The sequence below is a fragment of the Sphaeramia orbicularis genome, chromosome 6 (genome assembly GCF_902148855.1).
Source record: "Sphaeramia orbicularis chromosome 6, fSphaOr1.1, whole genome shotgun sequence".
NCBI lineage: Eukaryota > Metazoa > Chordata > Actinopteri > Kurtiformes > Apogonidae > Sphaeramia > Sphaeramia orbicularis.
Window position 1 is genome coordinate 8,036,518 of NC_043962.1, and position 19,694 is coordinate 8,056,211.

The following is a 19,694-nucleotide window of genomic DNA, read 5'->3' on the forward strand; positions in this document are numbered from 1 at the left end:
ACGCAGAGGACAGTGAAAGTAATGATTAAAATAGTGAATAAAATCATTCTTTCCTTACTACTGTTGTTTTTTTTTTTTTACTGGTTTGTTGATTTTCTTACTGTTTTTTTTTTTCTTTTCTTACTGGTGTTTTGGGTTTTTTTTTTACTGGTTTCTTTATTTTCTTACTGGTTTGTTTCCTTCCTTACTGGTGTTTTTTCAGGTACACTTCTGGATCCCAGTGGCCTTTATGATGAAGAGATCAGTTCACCTGAAAGTTTACAAAAGTAAAAGACAAACTCACACACATTCACATGTTCATTTTTAACTCATGGACATTTTTTAAACATGTTTTCAAACCTGTGTTTAAACCTGTTTAACCTTAAATTGGTTTAAATGTTTAAACCTGTGTTTAACCTTAAACTGGTTTAAATGTTTAAACCTGTTTAACCTTAAACTGGTCGTTGTTGCGTCTGTTTTTTTAGGGTGATGGAGAACGAGGAGGGCAGGAAGGAGTACCTGGTGTTTCCTCCCAGTAAAAGCCAGTGTCCCGGCAGCAGCCAGAAAGGACGGAAGATCCCCCTGAAGGGCAACGGACGCCGCATCGACTACATCCTCTACAGCGACGAAGGCCTGAACCAGGACTGGAAACTGGTACGAGGACCTCTAGTGGTGACGCTGTGCACTGAAACTAAACCCATGTAGTTATTTAGTGGGAGGTGGTGTTGATAGATAGATAGATAGATAGATAGATAGATAGATAGATAGATAGATAGATAGATAGATAGATAGATAGATAGATAGATAGATAGATAGATAGATAGATAGATAGATAGATAGATAGATAGATAGATAGATTACATCCACATGTGTGGTGGTGACACTGTTGCATCATGGGTAGTGGTTACTATAGACACACCCCTCATGAAGACAAACTTTTACTTATTTTTACCGGAGTATAATTTTGACAAATGTAAAATTAATTCTATTTCTCTGTTGCCCTTTCATAAAAATTTAATTTGATTTAACATGATGTAAAAACTATCCAAATTTATTACCATAACGTGGGGGGAAAAATAAAATAAAATAAACCACAGTGTAGAAGAGGAATTAGATTGAACAGGATGTCTTTTTTTTTTTTTTTTTTTTTTTTTTTTTTTTTTTAAAGCTCCATTTAAATGATGGTAAATAAAATAATGATGAAATATATCTGTTAGTTTCATCATTTGTTTAATTCAAGTGAATGGACAGGATCATATAAAATAATTGGGATTATTTCAATTTTTATTCTGGAGATTTTTTTTTACTTGATGATCAGTGACATAAGGAGAATGAATGGACTGGACGGTAAAATCATATGAGTCTGTGTCTACTGCCCCCTGGTGTTAGAGGACACTTACTGTAACTTCATTTCATCTGATCAATTAAATGCATTGCATTTTTTTAAAAAAGAAAATGAACATTTCATCTACAGCAGGGGTGTCAAACATGTGGCCCGTGGGCCAAAACCGGACACCAGACAGTCCAGTCCCTGACATGGGATGAAAATGACACTGAAGATACTAACAGTCAATAATGTTCAAATTATTTAGTTCAGGTTCCACATTCAGAATGTATTTTAGTGCAAAAAAAAAGTTAAATTATATTTTGAAAATGTTTAAATATACAAATTATCCTTTAAATAATGTGAATAATATGAACAACCCGAAATTTCTTCAGAAAATTAAGTGAAATTTTACCAATACTCTGCCTCAGTTTATCATTTACACACTTATAGATCACAGTGGATCTACAAACACACAAAATATTTAATAACAGGAAGAATATTGGTACAATTACACTGATAAATATGAAGACTTGTCATGTTGTTCATATTTGTTAAAGTTATTCACATTTTTTATTCAGAGACTAATAATGTCCAGTGGTTTGGACCAGTAAAAAAAAATAACATAATACACTATAAATTATGTTAAAAATGGACAAATTTTAAGAAACATGAACTGAATGAATATAAATGGATAAAATTATATTTAAAAAAAAAAATCAACAAAATAAATAATAACAAGAACAAAACATGCACAAAAAAGAGCAAAAATGTGAAACTTCAACAAAATGAAATTGGTCAAATTGCGCTTATTTTTATTAAGACATTTCATGTTGTTTATATTTGTTCAAGTTATTCACATTTATTGTTAAAGGATAGTTTATAAATGGAAATATTTTCATGTAATTTTACTTATTTTGGGTCAACATTTGTTCATTTTTGGGTATTTTATTGACAGTTATGTTCTTTTTTTAAATTATTATTATTATTATTATTATCTTTTAAATTGTTTTACATTGTGTTCATTTTTTGTTAATTTTTGTCTTTTTTTTTCATTTTGTTAACTATTGTATTCTTCTGCGTTCATTTTTAAATCATTTTGTTGGTTAGTTTGGTCAGTTTTGGTTGGATTTTGTTGGCAATTATGTTCTTTTAATTATTTGTTAATTTTGTTGTATAATTTAGTCATTTTTTTTGTTAATTTCTATGACTATTGTATTCTTTTACATTCATTTTTAATCATTTTGTTGGTTAGTTTGTACATTTTCCTGAATGTAATTTAACTTTTTTCCCTTTAAAATGTTTGTATTTGTCGTTATTTATAGTTTATTCTGTTTTTTTGTTTTTTTTTTTCTGACCTGTTTTTAGTTCATGTATGTTGAACCTGAATCCTTTTCTCACATGTTCTATTTTTTTCTGTTTAGCAGTGATGACTATTATTAACCCAGACATTAATGTTTTGGTTTTCTTTTTTTTCTTTTTTTTCCAGGACATTGAGGAGTTCAGCTTCGTCACCCAGCTGGCCGGCCTCACCGACCACCTGTCCGTCGCCATGCGATTGTCCGTTGCCACTGGCGACGACGAGCCTTAGACGACCACAGGAGAAGAAGCCGATAGTGAATACTGCCATAGTGGAACATGTGAGGACCACCACTACAAACAGGAGTTTACACCAACACCGTTTTTACACCAGGATGAAGAAAGAAAAGACAGAACAAAGGAAAATCCACCTGAAAATCAGCTGTTTTTACCGTCGGACGCGTTTCCTCCGGAGGCGTTTCCTTCATGTAGCCGCTTTAACCACCGTCAGCGGATGTGGTGGCGTCTCCGTCTGATGGGTTTTTATGTTTCCACCTTCAGGGACACTTGGACTCTCTGTCTCCAATGACGACGCTGATGTCCTCGTCCTCAGAAGGTCAAAGGTCAAAGGTCGGATCGTCCACCGTTCCACTCCGACTCCAGGAACCTCAACAAGTGTCTTTTTTTTCTAAAAAAAACAAAACAAAACAAAACAAAAACATAGTCTTTCTAGAAAATGGAGAAAATAACCGTTTCTATTGTCACTGCACCACTTTTTATATATAAGGACTTTAATGCCTGTTTATTATTATTATGGGATGTTTCTAAACAGTTGTGGAAAGGGACTTTGGGGACATCGGAGCGTTTGTTTGATACTTATCGCATGTTTTTTCGGTGCAAATCTGAAGGTCAAAGACATTTTCCGGTGATAGTTGAAGGCGTCGAGGCCTTGCTGATGCATGATGGGAAATGAAGTCCGTTTACAACCTTTACTGCTTGCTTGAGTCTTGGATGCCTGAAGAGTTCAATTTATCGCATTTACCCTGAAGCACACACACTTCCTGTACGTCAGCGCATGTGAGACGCCGAACGCACCACGTATGAAGTATGCACCTGAACGCACCGTGGACTCGCACTAACACACACCTGATGAACGGAGGACGTAGATATGATCCGTCTGTAGCAAACGTCACTGTTCTGTCAAAGTCAAACTGACAAATCACGTCCAGTTGAACCCGTTTACGCTGATGTTTTTCATCCAATCATGATTCAACTGAAACCTCATCAACCTTAAGGCGGTATGACGCATTCAGTAGCTTTAACAGGAACAGAAAACCCACAGTTAGACTGAGTTTAACACGGAAATAACATCCAGTTACTGTGTAAAAGTCGGATCCACCTTTATCTGTGTTGTTTTTCAGGGTTAAATGATCATATATATTTAGTTCTTATTTTCTTTTATTCACATACAATGAGAAAATACAGTCAGTATGTTCACAGCCTTAAAAGACACAAAAAACTGAACTAAATGTGTTGTAAAGGTTAAAGTTACTATTTAGTTTGACCTTTAACCCCGTGACAAGAAACAGTTAAAATCATCTGATGAATCAAACCTGGTTGTTATGGACTTTTTTTTTTTTCTTTTTTTTTTAATCAGTGCATTCACTTTTGTCCATTTTTGTTAATTTTGTTGATGTTTTTGTTCATTTTTGCTCATTTTGTTGATTATTTTATTCATTTTGTCGTTAATTTGTTAATTTTGTTGATCATTTCATCCATTTTTTTCAATTTTTTGATTATTTTGTTCAGTTTTTTTAATTTTGTTTATTATTTTTGTTGATTTTCATTCAATCTGTTGATGTTTTTGTTCATTTTGTTGACTAATTTGATCATTTTTGCTAATATTGACGTTGATGACTTATGAGTTCAGTCATTTTGTTAGTTTTTCTTTTCATTTTTGTTTCTTTTATTGATTATTTCAGTCATTTTGTTGGTTTGTTTTATGTTTTTGTTTTATGTTCATTTTTACTTCATGTTGATCTTTTTTTTTTTTTTTTTTTTTTTGTGGCTCGTTCAATTTATTCAGTTTGAAATTAATGCCATAAATGTCATTTGTTCATGTCTGAACTGAAGGGTTAAAGACATGTTAAGGTCAAAGGTCACATTAATACGAGCACTGTGGTTTATAGAAGCTGTTTAATCCATTTAACTATAGGGTTTTGTTTTGTTTTGTGTTTTTTTCCACATATATCAGATTAAATACAAACACTGACAAATGCAGATGTGTGGACATTAGAACTTTAAAAAGGACTTTTACACAGTCCATGTTTATACTTATGTTTCAGAACAAACTCCAAAAATAAGATGAATTTTTATTATAAATACAGTATAATAATATAATTAAAAACATCTGTGTTGAACACCTTTCACATCTGTCTCTGTTTAGTAACAAATGGACATTTTCATCTAAAAAACTGAATTAATATAATAATATAAATCCGCTTAAAGTCCGATCCCTCCCACTTTTGTGGCCATTAGAACTATAATAAAAAAACACTGGACTTTTACACAGGACTGGACGTTATAGCCTTAGACCATGTTTACTCATATCCAGTATCTGTAAAAACCTATATTTTAAGTGTTTTAGTTTTTTATCCACATAAAAAGTCTGGTTTATGTCACTGGAAACCATTGTTACTGAAAACTCTGTCCAAAGTTTCAATTTTGAAGATTTTGGAGTCCAAATGCCACAGTACGAGACAAAAACTGCATCACTATCATGTGACCTGTGTTTATTTTGACATAAACCACATGATGGCGCTGTACGGCGTATTTACACAGGCTCATGGAGATGAAAACCATCTGATGTGTATGATGTTATTATTGATATGATTGATATTATCAGTTTATATAGATAACTGGATACGTGGACTGACGAGCATCAGGAAATTCAGCAGAAAAACTGATCATCAATCAATGTTCAGTTCCAGAATTTAATGATTTTATTCTGTTTTTAATTAAAGATGTAAATTCTCTGTTAGATATGTGGGAAAAAATGCAATATTACAGGCAACATTAATGCAGGTACTTTTTATTTCATAAAAACTGAAAAATCTACAGACTTTTTGTATATTCTTTTAAGTTTTTGTTCAACTGATAAAATAAAACGTAACATTACCAGCATTAAAGTTTCTGATAATGTTGCATTTTTGAGTTTTTGAGTTTTGTGAGTTTAGCTTTAGCCAATGGACATTTGGGTCAAATGTTGGAATAATGATCAGGTTAGTTGAGAATCAGCATGAAAATCATGCATAATGATCATTTCTGTTCACACTTTAATACACTGTAAAACTGCACGGTGCATTTACTGGATGATGTGCATGTTTTTATGTTGCTAATGTTCACAGCTGTTAGAAAGGTGACAAACTGCGCAGAAAGTCCATTTATATTAGTGCAAAAACCTGTTTTTCATCCATTCTGATCATATCTGTTTCTGTAGAACTGACCCATTGGTTAAACATAAGGATTTAACTTTATTTTAAAGGTGCAATATGTAACATGTGCAGTGACATTTATATTTAACAACAGTAGAAGACAGACATTAGCTTAGTTTTTATGAAAGTAGTTTTGCATCAGAAAATGTTCATGGAAATGGAAACAAAAACAAAACAAGACAAGCTTAAACATCATTATTTGGATTTTTTTTGTATAGAATTCAACCCTCATCCTTTACATCAAAGTCAGTGTTTAGTCGACGTTTCAGGGAAGCTGCTCATTTATTAATACATATTCACACATAAAAGGTTCATATATTTATTAACCCTCTGGTATCCGACCCATAGACCAAACCCTAATCACCGAAAGCGCGTAATCTGTGCAGAAGAGAAGTAACGTCAAATATTTTAATAGTTTGTTTTTTTTACTTTTTTTTTTATTTTATCAACTTGAGATATAAACAAAAAATACCAAATAATCAATAACTGTCATATTTTTTTACCCTTAAAATGTTATGTTTGTAATGTAAATAAACCATATTTTTTGCTACAAAAACAAAAAGCATTTTTTTTTTAAAAATATTCTACATATAATTTTTTTTTTTTTTTCATCCTGGCATATGTCAATGATTAACACCAACATTGGCTAATATACATTATTATTTTTTGTGCTACGTCAGATGTTAAATGCTAAAATGTGTCATTTTGTACTCACTTGGTAGAAGGGTGTTAGTGTAGGAATTCAACATTATTTATAATTTGATGATTTTAGCGATGGGTTAGAATTTTAACAGTTCATACAAAAATGAACTTTTGAATTCTGACCTAAAACAAATTGTGAATAATAATATGGCCTTTAATAACATGAAGTGTAAGGTGTGCATAACATGCTCACCTGGATACCAGAGGGTTAATTCACTGCTGTTGCATGTTGTATCTTTAAAGGATGCGTCCCGGTGTCTGTTTTTATATAAAATGTGTCTCATGGAGGCATGTTTCGTTCCCTCTGAACTGACCTTTTTCAGGGTAAATGTTCTGTTTTCTTGCGGTTGAACCTCCTCATGTGCTGACCCACCGGGCTGGGACTCACCGCTGGTATTTTTAGTGCCGTCGACTGGAATCAGCCTGAATATTTCTGTAGAAACCTGTTGGTAAAGCATGAATCTGGACTGAACCTGTGATCTGCACAGGGATCTGAGTTTACAACAGGTTTTTGGACCTGACTCATCTGACTGTTCAGCTCGAAAACATGTTATTGACCCATAAAGACCCAAAAGAACCACTACCGACCAGAACCATCCACTGATCTGAACTGTTTAATACCTGTTGATCCATTGATCCTATCAATCCATGGAAATAATTGGTGTAAAATACAGTTCTTCGTCTTTTCATGGTCATCAGATATGACCCATTTGGACGTTCAGAGGCTCCATAGTCACCGTGGAAACACTGTCATCTTCTATAACATTGATTCACCAGTAAAACCCATGGAGTTGGATCAATGACAGTGGATGGAGGCACTGGGTTTATGTTCAGTTAACGAGAGATTTGTCTGAAAAAGGCACTTTTTCTTCAGTTTTCTCTGATTTTATTTAATAATTTGAGAATTTACTTTGAGTTTTAATGAACATCTACATGATCAGTGAATTAAATATAAAAAAAAAAACAAAAAAACAAAATGCAGAGGATAATATTATAATGAATGGTGATAAATGTATTTGGAACCCGCCACAAAAATTGTTCTAGTTCTTTAAGGGTTAATTCAGTCGTTATGTTTTAAAGTCGTACAATGATGCTAAATACAAAATAGAAAATAATGTATAATTCACCTGAAATACATTAAAACTTTAACCTGTTTAGAAAATGTCAAAGAATATGATGGATTCATTCAATATATGACTAATACAGTAAAGGGAAATGGACATAAATAAATGATAATGTAATGTAACATAAATGACAGTATCATCTGCATAAAAGAGCAGTTTTATTAACTGATGATAGATTTTGCTGAAAAAGTCACCTTTTCTTCAGTTTTCTCTGTTTTGATAAAAGAACCTTTGAATTTACTCTGAGTTTAAATGAACATCTACATGATCAGTGAATCAAATGCAGAAAAATACAAGATTTATTTACATTATTTATTATATGATAATAAATACTGATAAATCACTTAAAGGTTAAAAATGGGAACTGCCACATAAGTACCACTGGGTCTTTATGGGTTAATGCATTTTTTACTTTTTTTTTTCTTAAACTCGTGTTAAAATGACGTGGCGTCACGTTTTTTGGTCCAAATGTGCTCGTACTTGTCGTTCCAACGGCGTTTTTCCAGGTTTACATCATCCTTCTGTTGTGACTGTGAATGAATGCAGCTGAAAACAGTCATTTGTCGACAGTATGAGTCTCATTCTTACCATTATAATCATTCAGATATTCTTCTTATTACTAGGCTTTCCATCTGTGCTTTGTTTCATTTTTCATTGCATCTGCTTTCTTTCTTTCTTTCTTTAGCTTTAGTCTGTGAGTCAGAAGTTTTATTTTATTTTTTTATTTCCACACATCTGATCAAATCTTAGTTGTTTCTTGGTAAATAGACATGTAAATAAACTAGATCTATAGTGAGTTAAAGGAAGACGCCACGTGTTTCAGGTTTCATATGTTGGACGATGTTTTTTACAGAAAAGTCGGTTTATTTCTGATTTTTCACTGATGCTGTTTTATTCTGATTCATCCGCAAGAAGGCGCCGTTCTTCACAGACGGACTCCGAGGGATTATTGATTTCTCTTTTGCTTTAGTGTTTCATGTATTTATGCTTTTGCAGATTTGAGAGTCAAACTAAAGTGGGTACAGAAGTGTTCATTAAACGTATTTATGGGGAGAATGTGTTCATGTTCAGCAGAATGAGGAGGGGAAAAAAACAGGGAAATCTGTTCCCTTTAAACCAAAACTTCACTTAATTCATTATCGTTTGAACATTAGACTCAGTAACTCATCCAAACCTACAAGAACTTTCTGCCAAAAACATCTATGTGATAAAATTAAAAAAATATATAGACTTTATTGTCTTTGTATTTACATACAGTGAAACGTGGCTGCACCTTCATAAACATGCATAAAACATACATGTATCACACAACATATAACATACAAGACACGATTAATTTACTCGTTAAAAATCAAATAAAACTTGCATATTCAGTTAATAAATAATTCTCATTGCACATTGTCATGGTTTCAGTGTCTAAACCTTGAGGTTCTGTTGTTTTTCATCAGCTCAACTGTAATTATTTAATTTATTTATTCAGATGATGCAGGAAACAGTGAAAAATATAGAACATCTGATGTTCTGTATAAAGAGTTTTATCCACTCCTGTATCACTAATACTATGTTATTACCTTCATTAATATTTTATTATTTCTATTTTATTGTGTATATATTTTATTTTATATATTTTTGTTTATTATATTTAATTATATTTAATATTTTTAGATTTGATATATTTCATTTATTATATTTCATTTTTATTTCATTATTTTTTTTATTTCCTTCTTATTATTTATTTTAATTTTTGTTTGTTTTATTATTATTTTTCAACTGCTACAGATTTGGGTCTAAATGACTAATTACTTTAGGTCTAAGCTGAACAATAACATTTAATTTCAGAAGTTATAATTACAGTTACAGTTCTGACGTTGCAGTATTTTATGTTATCTTGATGTAAATGTACCACATTAAGAGTAAATACAATAAAATCAAATGACTAGAAGAGTATTTTAGTATTTTAAAATGCTCAGTGTGAGTCTGGGTTCAGTTTCAGCTCCTGTTTCTGTTGAATACGAATAATTAATATCAGTCCATATTTACTGTATTTTAATAAACACTGCTGAGCGTTTACGAGAACATAATTGAATATAATAATTGAATATAATTCTCCCCGTACACATTAATGAACACTTCTGTTACTGTTCAGTTCTGTGATGAAGTGTCACTCAGTTTATCCACAGAAAGTTTCATATTAAACCTAAAGAACGTCACAAAACACAGCGACAATGCTAACGCTAATGCTAACACTAACACTGAGTGGATGTTAAGAGTTAAACAGTCATGAGGCCACATCCACAATAATATGTTTTATTTTACTCAATTTTGTTCAGTTTTGTTCATTTTTTCATTCTTTTACAAAATTTTTGTTCTGTTTTTTTTTTCATTTTTTCATTATTTTACTCCACTTTTGTTGGGTTTTGTTCAATTTTTCATTATTTTACTCCATTTGTATTCACTTTTTTATTATTTTACTCCATTTTTGTTGGGTTTTGTTTGAGTCTAATGACGTAAAATCCAACTTCCTGATATTATCTTCTACGTCACTTCTGTTTTCTATGATTTCAATAGTTTTTCCACATGTTCAGATATAACAGAATTAAATAAATCAGATTTACCTGTATACATGCATGAAGACGTGGGAGTACTGGGGACAAATCCAGGTGTGTTAATCTGATTAATTATAATCAGATTACTGCTGTTATCTGATCAAACAGATCAGATTATACTGTTTACATGATCAATAATAATCAGATACTGATCAGAGTATCAGTGTAAACAGAGTCAGTGTCATCAGTGTACATCTGTAGACCTACATCTGAAAATACATTCATGTAAACATATAAATGATGGGGTCTAAGACGTTGCCCTGAGGGATCCCATTATCAATATAAATGAAATACAGATTATGATCAACAATAATCTGATAACTCCACACTGATCAGATAATGATCAGAGTATTAGTGTGGATGTAAACGGGGTCAGTGTCAGGTCAGTGTATTTAGATCAGTTTTTCAGATTTGGACCAAAAACGTAAAGCTGCAAAAGAAAAAGTCGTTTAATTGTCATGTTTTTCCTCCTAATTTCAGTTTGTGCATCTTTAATCCAACACAGATACTGAATTATATGTGATTATGTCAGTAATTCATCCTATTATTGACTATTATTTGAGTGTTTTTCAGCAGTTATTTTACCTGAGATACTTTCGTGAATTGAACTGTTTTCATTTTAATGCATTATTGTGGGTGTGGCCTAAACCTCCGACATTCCTACTTCACTCACTTTAGTTCAATTCTTACTAAAACTGTCAAAATAAACTCAGACACCAGATGAGACAGGAGTTATTCTGGTGGAAATGAGGCTGAAAAGGAAGATTTTACTGAAATAATCGTGTATTTTCCAAACACAGGAAAGAATAGATCTGCATGTTCTGTAATTAATGCTTCAGGCTTTTAGTCTCCGTTTGCGATCCTTTCCTGCTTTGATTTTCTATCATTTGTCCTCAAGAAAGAAAAAAAAATTAGCAAATTTGTAAAAAAGTAAGAAAAATTTGCCAAAAATGAAGAAAATTGTCATACATTTTAAGAAACTTTTGTTTGGTTTTTTCTCATTTGTGATAAATTAGATGAGAAATGGACCAAAAATTAACAAACTCATCAGGCCTTTAAAAACTTTTGTTTATCATTTATCATAAATTTAAAAATCAACTAGCCAAAAATGAACAAAATTATCTTTTTTTTTTTCTTTTTTTTAAATTTAAAAATGTATGATAATTTTGTTCATTTTTGGTTCATTTATCATGTCAAAAATGAACAAAATTATTAATGAAATGAAGAAAAATGAGTGAAAAATTAACAAAATAATCATAACTTAAGAAGGCTTTGTTTATTTTTGGTTCCTTTACAATAAATCATTTGAGAAATGGGCCAAAAATTAACAAAATAGTCAGAAATTAAGAATATTTTGTTCATTTTTTGCTCATTTATCGTAAATTCACAAACAAGCTAAATGCTTCAGGCTTGTAGTCTTAGTTTGCAATCTTTCCCTGGTTTGATTTTCTATCATTTGTCTGTTTTATTAATTTTTTTAATGGATGAATGAGTGAATTCCATCTGTTTCTCTGTAACGTGGCCGGGGGATCCATAGCTTTTCTCTTTCTAAGCTTCTTGGACAAACTGCTTATTTTTTCTGCCTTTTTAAGAAAACAAATGAACATCCCTCTGTACTTGTGTGTGTCTGTGTGGTTTTTGAGTCCATGCCTCAACACTGACTTTTATGGTATTATTGGTTTATTATGTGGTTTATTTCCTCTTTTCAGCGCTGTAATGCTGATGTAATGAGACCGTGGTAAATGAAGCTGTTTGTCCTTTAAAAAGGACAAAATTTCAAGTAGTGAAAGAACCAGTGAAGGCGTTTCTTCTGCTTTTTGTCAACTCGGGACTCGTTGAACTCTGAAAATGTACATAATGGACTCGATATGAGTGTGAAAAACCCCTAAAGGTGAAAAACATGATACTATTACTCATTATTAGACTGAAAACATGAAAGAACTGTTGTTTGAAGGTCAAACGTGTGGCTCATTATTGACTTTTAAACACTGAACTAGAGCTGTCCATTGTGTTTGGGACTGATTAATCTATTGATTATTGTCTTTCAACTATCCCTCTGGTACCCGCCCACAGATGTCCTTCTAATCACTTAAAGCACATAATCTGCACAGTGGGGTGGTAATGTCAAAAGGGTTTTCATACGCTTTATTTTGAACTCCTTTTTTTGCAAGCAAAAATGTACAAAATTATACAAAGTAAGAAAATTACACACTAAAACCCAAAACACAGTAGCTAATATATATCTGCTGGTTCCATCCTCTCAGTTTGGGGGCTCACTGCCCTTAGTGCCCCCATCACTACTGGCACCACTGTTGCCTTCACACCCCACATTTTCTCTATCTCTTCTTTTAGCCCTTGGTATTTCTCCAGCTTCTCGTGCTCTTTCTTTCTGATGTTCTATCACTCTGGATCACTACATCTGTCTCTAACACTGTCTTCTGATGTTTATCCTCCTCCACAATTTCAGGCTGATTGGACATCACCATCTTGTCAGTCTGGATCTCTGCATCCCACAGGATCTCTGCCTGTTTGTTCTCTGTCACCTTCAGCGGTGTCTCCCATCTGGACCCTGGGACCTCCAGTCCATACTGGGTACAGATGTTCCTGTACACTATGCCCTCTACCTGGTTATGCTGTTCCATGTATGCCTTACCTGCCAGTATCTCACACCTGCTGTGATGTGTTGGACAGTCTCAGGGGCTTCTCTGCACAGCCTACACCTGGGCTCCAGTCTGGTGTGGTAGAATAAAAGTGGGTCTTAAAATGAAACCTAAAACACTACACCGTGGGGGCAGTTCAGATGTGTGTGGGGGGGCAATATAATATAATATAATATAATATAATATAATATAATATAATATAATATAATATAATATAATATAATATAATATAATATAATATAATATTTTATGTTATGTTATTCTGTATGTTATTAATACATATTATATTAGACTTTATTGATCCAACGAGGCAACAACAGAATAAAGTACAAGAAAAAATGTGCATGTATAAAGATAATATATAATATAATCACATTATATAAATGAATCTAGTCTAATAATTAACTAACATACAATCCTGCTGTAATACTAGTTACAACCACAGTTTGATTGTTTAATGAAATGTTTTAACAGGTTGAAGGCAGTATCATTATAGAAAACTGTTATTATTATTATTATTATTATTATTATTATTATTATTATTATTATTATTATTATTATTATTATTATTATTATTATTATTACTTTATTTTACCAGGTAAAATCAGTTGAGAACAGCTTCTCATTTACAGTGATGACCTGGCAAAAGTCCCCAGCAGACAAAAACAGTGACCAAACAAAACAGAACAAAAGAAAAGAGAACAGATGAATCCAAGACTCACAAGTAATAGTGAAGAGACTATAAGTTAAAAACAATATAAATAACTACTAGAGTGAACTGGGAGAGAGCAGAAGGGAACAATCAGATATTTTATTTTTTATTTACTATTGTGAATATGAGCAAGTGTGTATTTTTATGAGTGGGTGTATATGTGGGTGGGGAAATATATGTGTATGGTTATTAAGTATAGATGGGTATGTTTTTTGTGTTTTGTTATACACTATATTGCCAAAAGTATTGGCTCACCCATCCAAATAATCAGAATCAGGTGTTCCAATCACTTCCATGTCCACAGGTGTATAAAATCCAGCCCTAGGCATGCAGACTGCTTTTACAAACATTTGTGACAGAATGGGTCGCTCTCAGGAGCTCAGTGAATTCCAGTGTGGAACTGTAATAGGATGCCACCTGTGCAACAAATCCAGTCGTGAAATTTCCTCACTCCTAAATATTCCACAGTCAACTGTCAGCTGTATTAGAAGAAAGTGGAAGTGTTTGGGAACGACAGCAACTCAGCCACAAAGTGGTAGGCCACGTAAACTGACGGAGCGGGGTCAGCGGATGCTGAGGCGCAGAGTGTGAACAGGTCGCCAACTTTCTGCAGAGTCAATGGTACAGACCTCCAAACTTCATGTGGCCTTCAGATTAGCTCCAGAACAGTGTGCAGAGAACTTCATGGAATGGGTTTCCGTGGCCGAGCAGCTGCATCCAAGCCATACATCAGCAAGTGCAATGCAAAGCGGTGGATGCAGTGGTGTAAAGCACGCCGCCACTGGACTGTAGATCAGTGGAGGAGCCTTCTCTGGAGTGACCAATCATGCTTTTCCATCTGGCAATCTGATGGAATGGTCTGGGTTTGGCGGTTGCCAGGAGAACGATACTTGTGGGAGCGCATTGTGCCAAGTGTAAAGTTTGGTGGAGGGGGGATTATGGTGTGGGGTTGTTTTTCAGGAGCTGGGCTTGGCCCCTTAGTTCCAGTGAAAGGAACTGGGAATGCTTCAGCAGACCAAGACATTCTGGACAATTCCATGCTCCCAACTTTGTGGGAACAGTTTGGAGCTGGCCCCTTCCTCTTCCAACATGACTGTGCACCAGTGCACAAAGCAAGGTCCATAAAGACATGGAAGACAGAGTCTGGTGTGGATGAACTGGACTGGCCTGCACACAGTCCTGACCTCAACCCCATAGAACACCTTTGGATGAATTAGAGCGGAGACTGAGAGCCAGACCTTCTGTCCAACATCAGTGTGTGACCTCACAATTGCGCTTTGGAAGAATGGTCCAAAATTCCCATGAACACACTCCTAAACCTTGTGGACAGCCTTCCCAGAAGAGTTGAAGCTGTTATAGCTGCAAAGGGTGGACCCACGTCAGACTGAACCCATGGACTAGGAATGGGATGGACCTGAAATTCATATGTGAGTCAAGGCAGGTGAGCAAATACTTTTGGCAATATAGTGTATTTTGTAAAATCTCCTTCAGTTAAATAAAGATTAGAAAAAAATAAAGAAGGGGAGAGTCAACATGTACAACAGTCAACTGATGAATGTTGTAGTTTTCTGTTTAAACCTACATTTTCATTTGTATTCTTCATTCTCAGCTGGTATTTCATGTTTTCATTCAAACTATCAGCTGTTGTGAATTCCATTTTGTAGGAAAACACCCGTAAGAATCCCCCCAACAGTCTGAGTCCAGGCCATGACCTGTGCTGTGATAAACCTGCTTCAGAGTGGAAGTCCCACTGGGTCCCATGAACCCAGTCCCACAGGGTGGACTGGTGTAAACATGTCCAGTGGGGGACTGGACCCTCGGTGGTTCCTCTGAAACATCAGTACAAACCCCGGTAAACAACAGGGAAAGTACTGGTACTCGAACAGGTTTATTCAGAGTGACTGTCTGGTTCCTGTTTCTCTGTCACATGGTTTATTTACATTTAGGGAACTGATACCGATCCGTTACACACCCGCCAGCGCCGGTGCAGCCCCGACCTTTGACACGTCACAGTGATTTCCCAAAGTGGGGGTGGGGCCGGGGTGGGGGTTTCTGTGTCAGTACGATAAAAGACCAGGATGGAGCCGAGTCCACGGAAGAGCTGAACTAGTTCATCTGAGACCCACCTGGACCTAGACCTAGACCTGCACCTGGATCATACCTGTTGACCCTGACCAACATGGCCCGCTTCAGTCTGTCTGTGTTCGTCCTCATGCTGGCTGCTGTCACACTGACCCAAGGTGAGGCCTGAGGGGGGGCTGGGGGGCTGGGGGGCGGGAGTCAGAGGATATAGAACCTGAGGCCTGGGGGGGGGTTGGATGTATGACCTAGACCTGGACCTGGGGGGACTGGACATATGACCTGAGGCCTAGGGGGGGATTGGACTTTGACCTTATGACCTGAGGCCTAGAGGGGGGATTGGATGTATGACCTGGACCTGGACCTGGGGGTGGGGGGGGTTGGACATATGACTTGGACCTGGACCTAGACCTGGGGGGGATTGGACGTATGACCTGAGGCCTGGGGGGGTGCTGGACATATGACCTGGACCTGGACCAACATTTAACAGGTTCATTACCACATGTTCTGTATCAGTGAACCGTCTTTATAAACTGCTTTCATATAATCTCTGAATTTAACACCATTATTACTCCAGGTTTAATAGTTTATTGATAATTTTGCAAATGAAGCATTGACTCACATTTTATTATTAATGATCTAGTTTATTATAATACCGTATGTAACCTACAATAATGAATAAATTAAGTTACTTTTCTAAATAAAACTGTTAAAATCAGTCATGTTTGGATTTTGAAATTCATCTTGAGAAACAATTCTTTATTAAAAATTTACATTTTAGATTAGACTTTTATGTCATTCTGTTTTATTTAACTCATAAAAACTTAAAAACAGCCACTGACAACTAAAACCATCTACTGATTTAAAATGTTTAATAACTTCTTAACTGCTAATCCGATTAATACATGTAAATAATTGGTGTAAAATACAGTTTGTCATCTTTCATGGTCATTAGATATGACCCATTTGGACGTTCAGAGGCTCCGTAGTTACCATGGAAACACCGTCATCCTCTACAATATTGATTCACCAGTAAAACCCATGGAGTTGGATCAATAACAGTGGGTTTATGTTCAGTGAACGATAGATTTGACCGAAAAGTAACTTTTTCTTCAGTTTTCTCTTTTTTTGATATAATAACCTTTAAATTTACTGAGATTTTATGAATATCTACATGATTAGTGGATTAAATATAGGAAAATACCTAATTGCTGGAGAAAAGAAAAAAAAACAACCACAAAACAGAGAATTATGTCATAGCAGATGGTCTGGTTACAGTACAAGGAGGGCGGGGCTTATTGTTAATTGCCGGGCCATTCCATCCTTGGCTCTTTCTTACCTTTGTTGGTTTGTACTTGTCGTTGTTTACCATGTTAGTCTGTATCACTTCCATTACCACTGTTGATTCAGATTCAGATTCTGAAAACTTTATTTATCCCATACGGACAATTCATTTACAGCTTACCACAGACATCAGCCCACATCCAAAGTGCAATGTGACAAATATAAATAAATAAGTCAGAGCACAAATACTAGATCATTGAAAACAACTACGAATAATGCATTTAAATAATCAATGATAAATAATCAATAAATACTAATGCAGACTAAAAGACCCCATTGGTTCTGCTAACATTAAAAAAAGAGAAAAATCTCATATAAAATGACTAAAATGTCAGAGTTTAAAACTGATAGCTGAAGGAATTGGTCTGTGATTATTGTTTAAATATTTTGCATTATAAGTTCTGCAGACTATCATTTAGATAATTGCTAAATATAATACACATCAGTTTTCCTCATCTGTTTTCTATCTGTTATTTACATTATTAGGACTAAACAGATGTTACTATATCATTAAAGAAGCAAAGGTCATGTGTTCTGTTGTATAAATGTGAGATGGGGTGGGATTTAATAAGTTTTCTTCTTCCCACTTCTTTTCGAGCAGGACATGTTGAATTTATTTTGTTATTACTGGTGTACATGGCAATTACTATTTTGTCTTGATCACCTTTGTTTATTAATGTATCTGTTCTGCCATTAGTTCCTTGTACACAAAAGATGTTTGCTTTTTTTCTTCTGCTCAAAACAAATAAATGAATGAATGAATAACAGATTGTGATAAATCACTTAAGGAAAGTTAAATATAGAGAAAAAAAATATTTTGGAACTGCCACAAAAGTAACACTGGGTCTTTATGGGTTGAGTTAATTAGGTTTTTATGTTTTTCTTTTCTTCAGTCAGATGCAGTGTTGTTAGTTTTAGTTTTTTTTTTTGTTTTGTTTTGTTTTTTTTTGCTTCTTTACATTCTGACTCTTTACTATTTACTAAATGTGATTAAACAGATATAATATTTGCTTCATTTCAGTGTTTTTTAATGTTTTTTTTGTTTTTTCAGGTCTTCGTGGAGCTGGTCCCAAAAAATGCTGTTTCCGCTTCAATGAGACGCCGGTTCCCAAGGAGAAGATTGTCGGATACATCAAGACCAGCCAGATGTGCTCCAACGCCGGCGTTCTGTGAGTACCATCGTCATCATCATCATCATCGTCATCATCATCATCATCATCATCACTGACTGAACCTTTTGTCTATCTCCCTCAGGTTGAAGACGGTGATGGGTCGTCAGATGTGCGTCCGACCTTCTCATCCCTGGGTCAAGGACATCATCACCTACCTGGACGCCAAAGCCCTCCCAGGACAAGCATCTCACCTGTAACCATGGCAACACCAGTCCTAAACCTCCATCGGGGCCTCCTGATTGGACAGAACCCGACCAGTAAATGTATAACGACGCTGATGCTTTCAAAACTATTTCTTCTCAAACTGTTATTAACAGGTTTATGTTTGTAATGTGTTTGAAAATGAACACAACCACACATGTTAACATGATGAGAATGTTCATATCAACAGCAGAATGTAACAGTATAACATTTAATAAGTGAAGTATTCTACTTTATTTGAGAATTTACAAACTTTAAAGACTGAATAAATCACATAAAACGATATATTCGTTTTAAGATAAACAACATTTAAAAGACAATATCAGTGTTTTGTTTTTTCTTTTATCATTGACATTTTAATTGATACCACTGCCATTTATTTATGTTCTAACGTACTCTTTTCTGTGTAAAAAATGTACTTTTAATACAACACTCGACCGCCAACACTGTGAATGTCAATGGTTTCAGTAACTGCAGTACCTCTGTATTCCACATGGTGTCATCAGTAGACTCTTATAAGCTATGGGCTGCAGTGACACTTTTTATATGAACTGAAAATAAATGTTTTCAATTTGACACAAACTTATTTATGTCTGCGTTGCTTATGCTGTTAATCTCCACATGATTATACTGAATTAAAGCTGTAAAGGTTTGACTGTGTTCGTCTCTGGGTCATTTTCCGTCAAACTCATTGTAGCTTTTTACTATTATAGACTTGATATGACTTGATTTAGTGGTTATATATATATATATATATATATATATATATATATATATATATATATATATATATATATATATATATATATACACACACACATATGTATATATATATATATATATATATATATATATATATATATATATATATATATATATATATCCCTCTTCCTTTTACACTACTCTTCTATATTTATATATCTATTCACAAACACTCTTGCATCCGAATACACATACATACGTACATACATTTATACACATACACACAACATACAAGT

The 19,694-nt window shown here is 34.2% G+C and overlaps 2 protein-coding genes across 2 annotated transcripts in view; both read left to right on the plus strand.

Annotated features, from left to right (window-relative positions):
- Window positions 1–4,255, plus strand: part of LOC115420759 (sphingomyelin phosphodiesterase 3-like) — a 31,256-nt gene extending 27,001 nt beyond the window's left edge. The window contains 3 exon segments of the mRNA XM_030136260.1: window positions 203–266; window positions 465–633; window positions 2,793–4,255. Of these exon segments, the coding sequence (XP_029992120.1) occupies window positions 203–266; window positions 465–633; window positions 2,793–2,894 (335 nt within the window). The 3' untranslated portion in view covers window positions 2,895–4,255.
- Window positions 4,256–16,001: 11,746 nt separating this feature from the next.
- LOC115420756 (C-C motif chemokine 4-like) lies at window positions 16,002–19,349 on the plus strand. The gene is made up of 3 exons (XM_030136258.1): window positions 16,002–16,140; window positions 18,375–18,492; window positions 18,578–19,349. Exons 1-3 carry the CDS (start codon window positions 16,080–16,082, stop codon window positions 18,690–18,692), a joined length of 294 nt encoding a protein of 97 aa, XP_029992118.1. The 5' UTR covers window positions 16,002–16,079; the 3' UTR covers window positions 18,693–19,349.
- The last annotated feature ends 345 nt before the right edge of the window (window positions 19,350–19,694 follow it).

Coding starts and splice junctions, on each gene's coding strand:
- LOC115420756 (XM_030136258.1), top strand. CDS start 16,080: ATGGCCCGCTTCAGTCTGTCTGTGTTCGTCCTCATGCTGGCTGCTGTC. Junction 16,141..18,374: donor TGCTGTCACACTGACCCAAG/GTGAGGCCTGAG, acceptor TTGTTTTTTCAG/GTCTTCGTGGAGCTGGTCCC. Junction 18,493..18,577: donor TGCTCCAACGCCGGCGTTCT/GTGAGTACCATC, acceptor TATCTCCCTCAG/GTTGAAGACGGTGATGGGTC.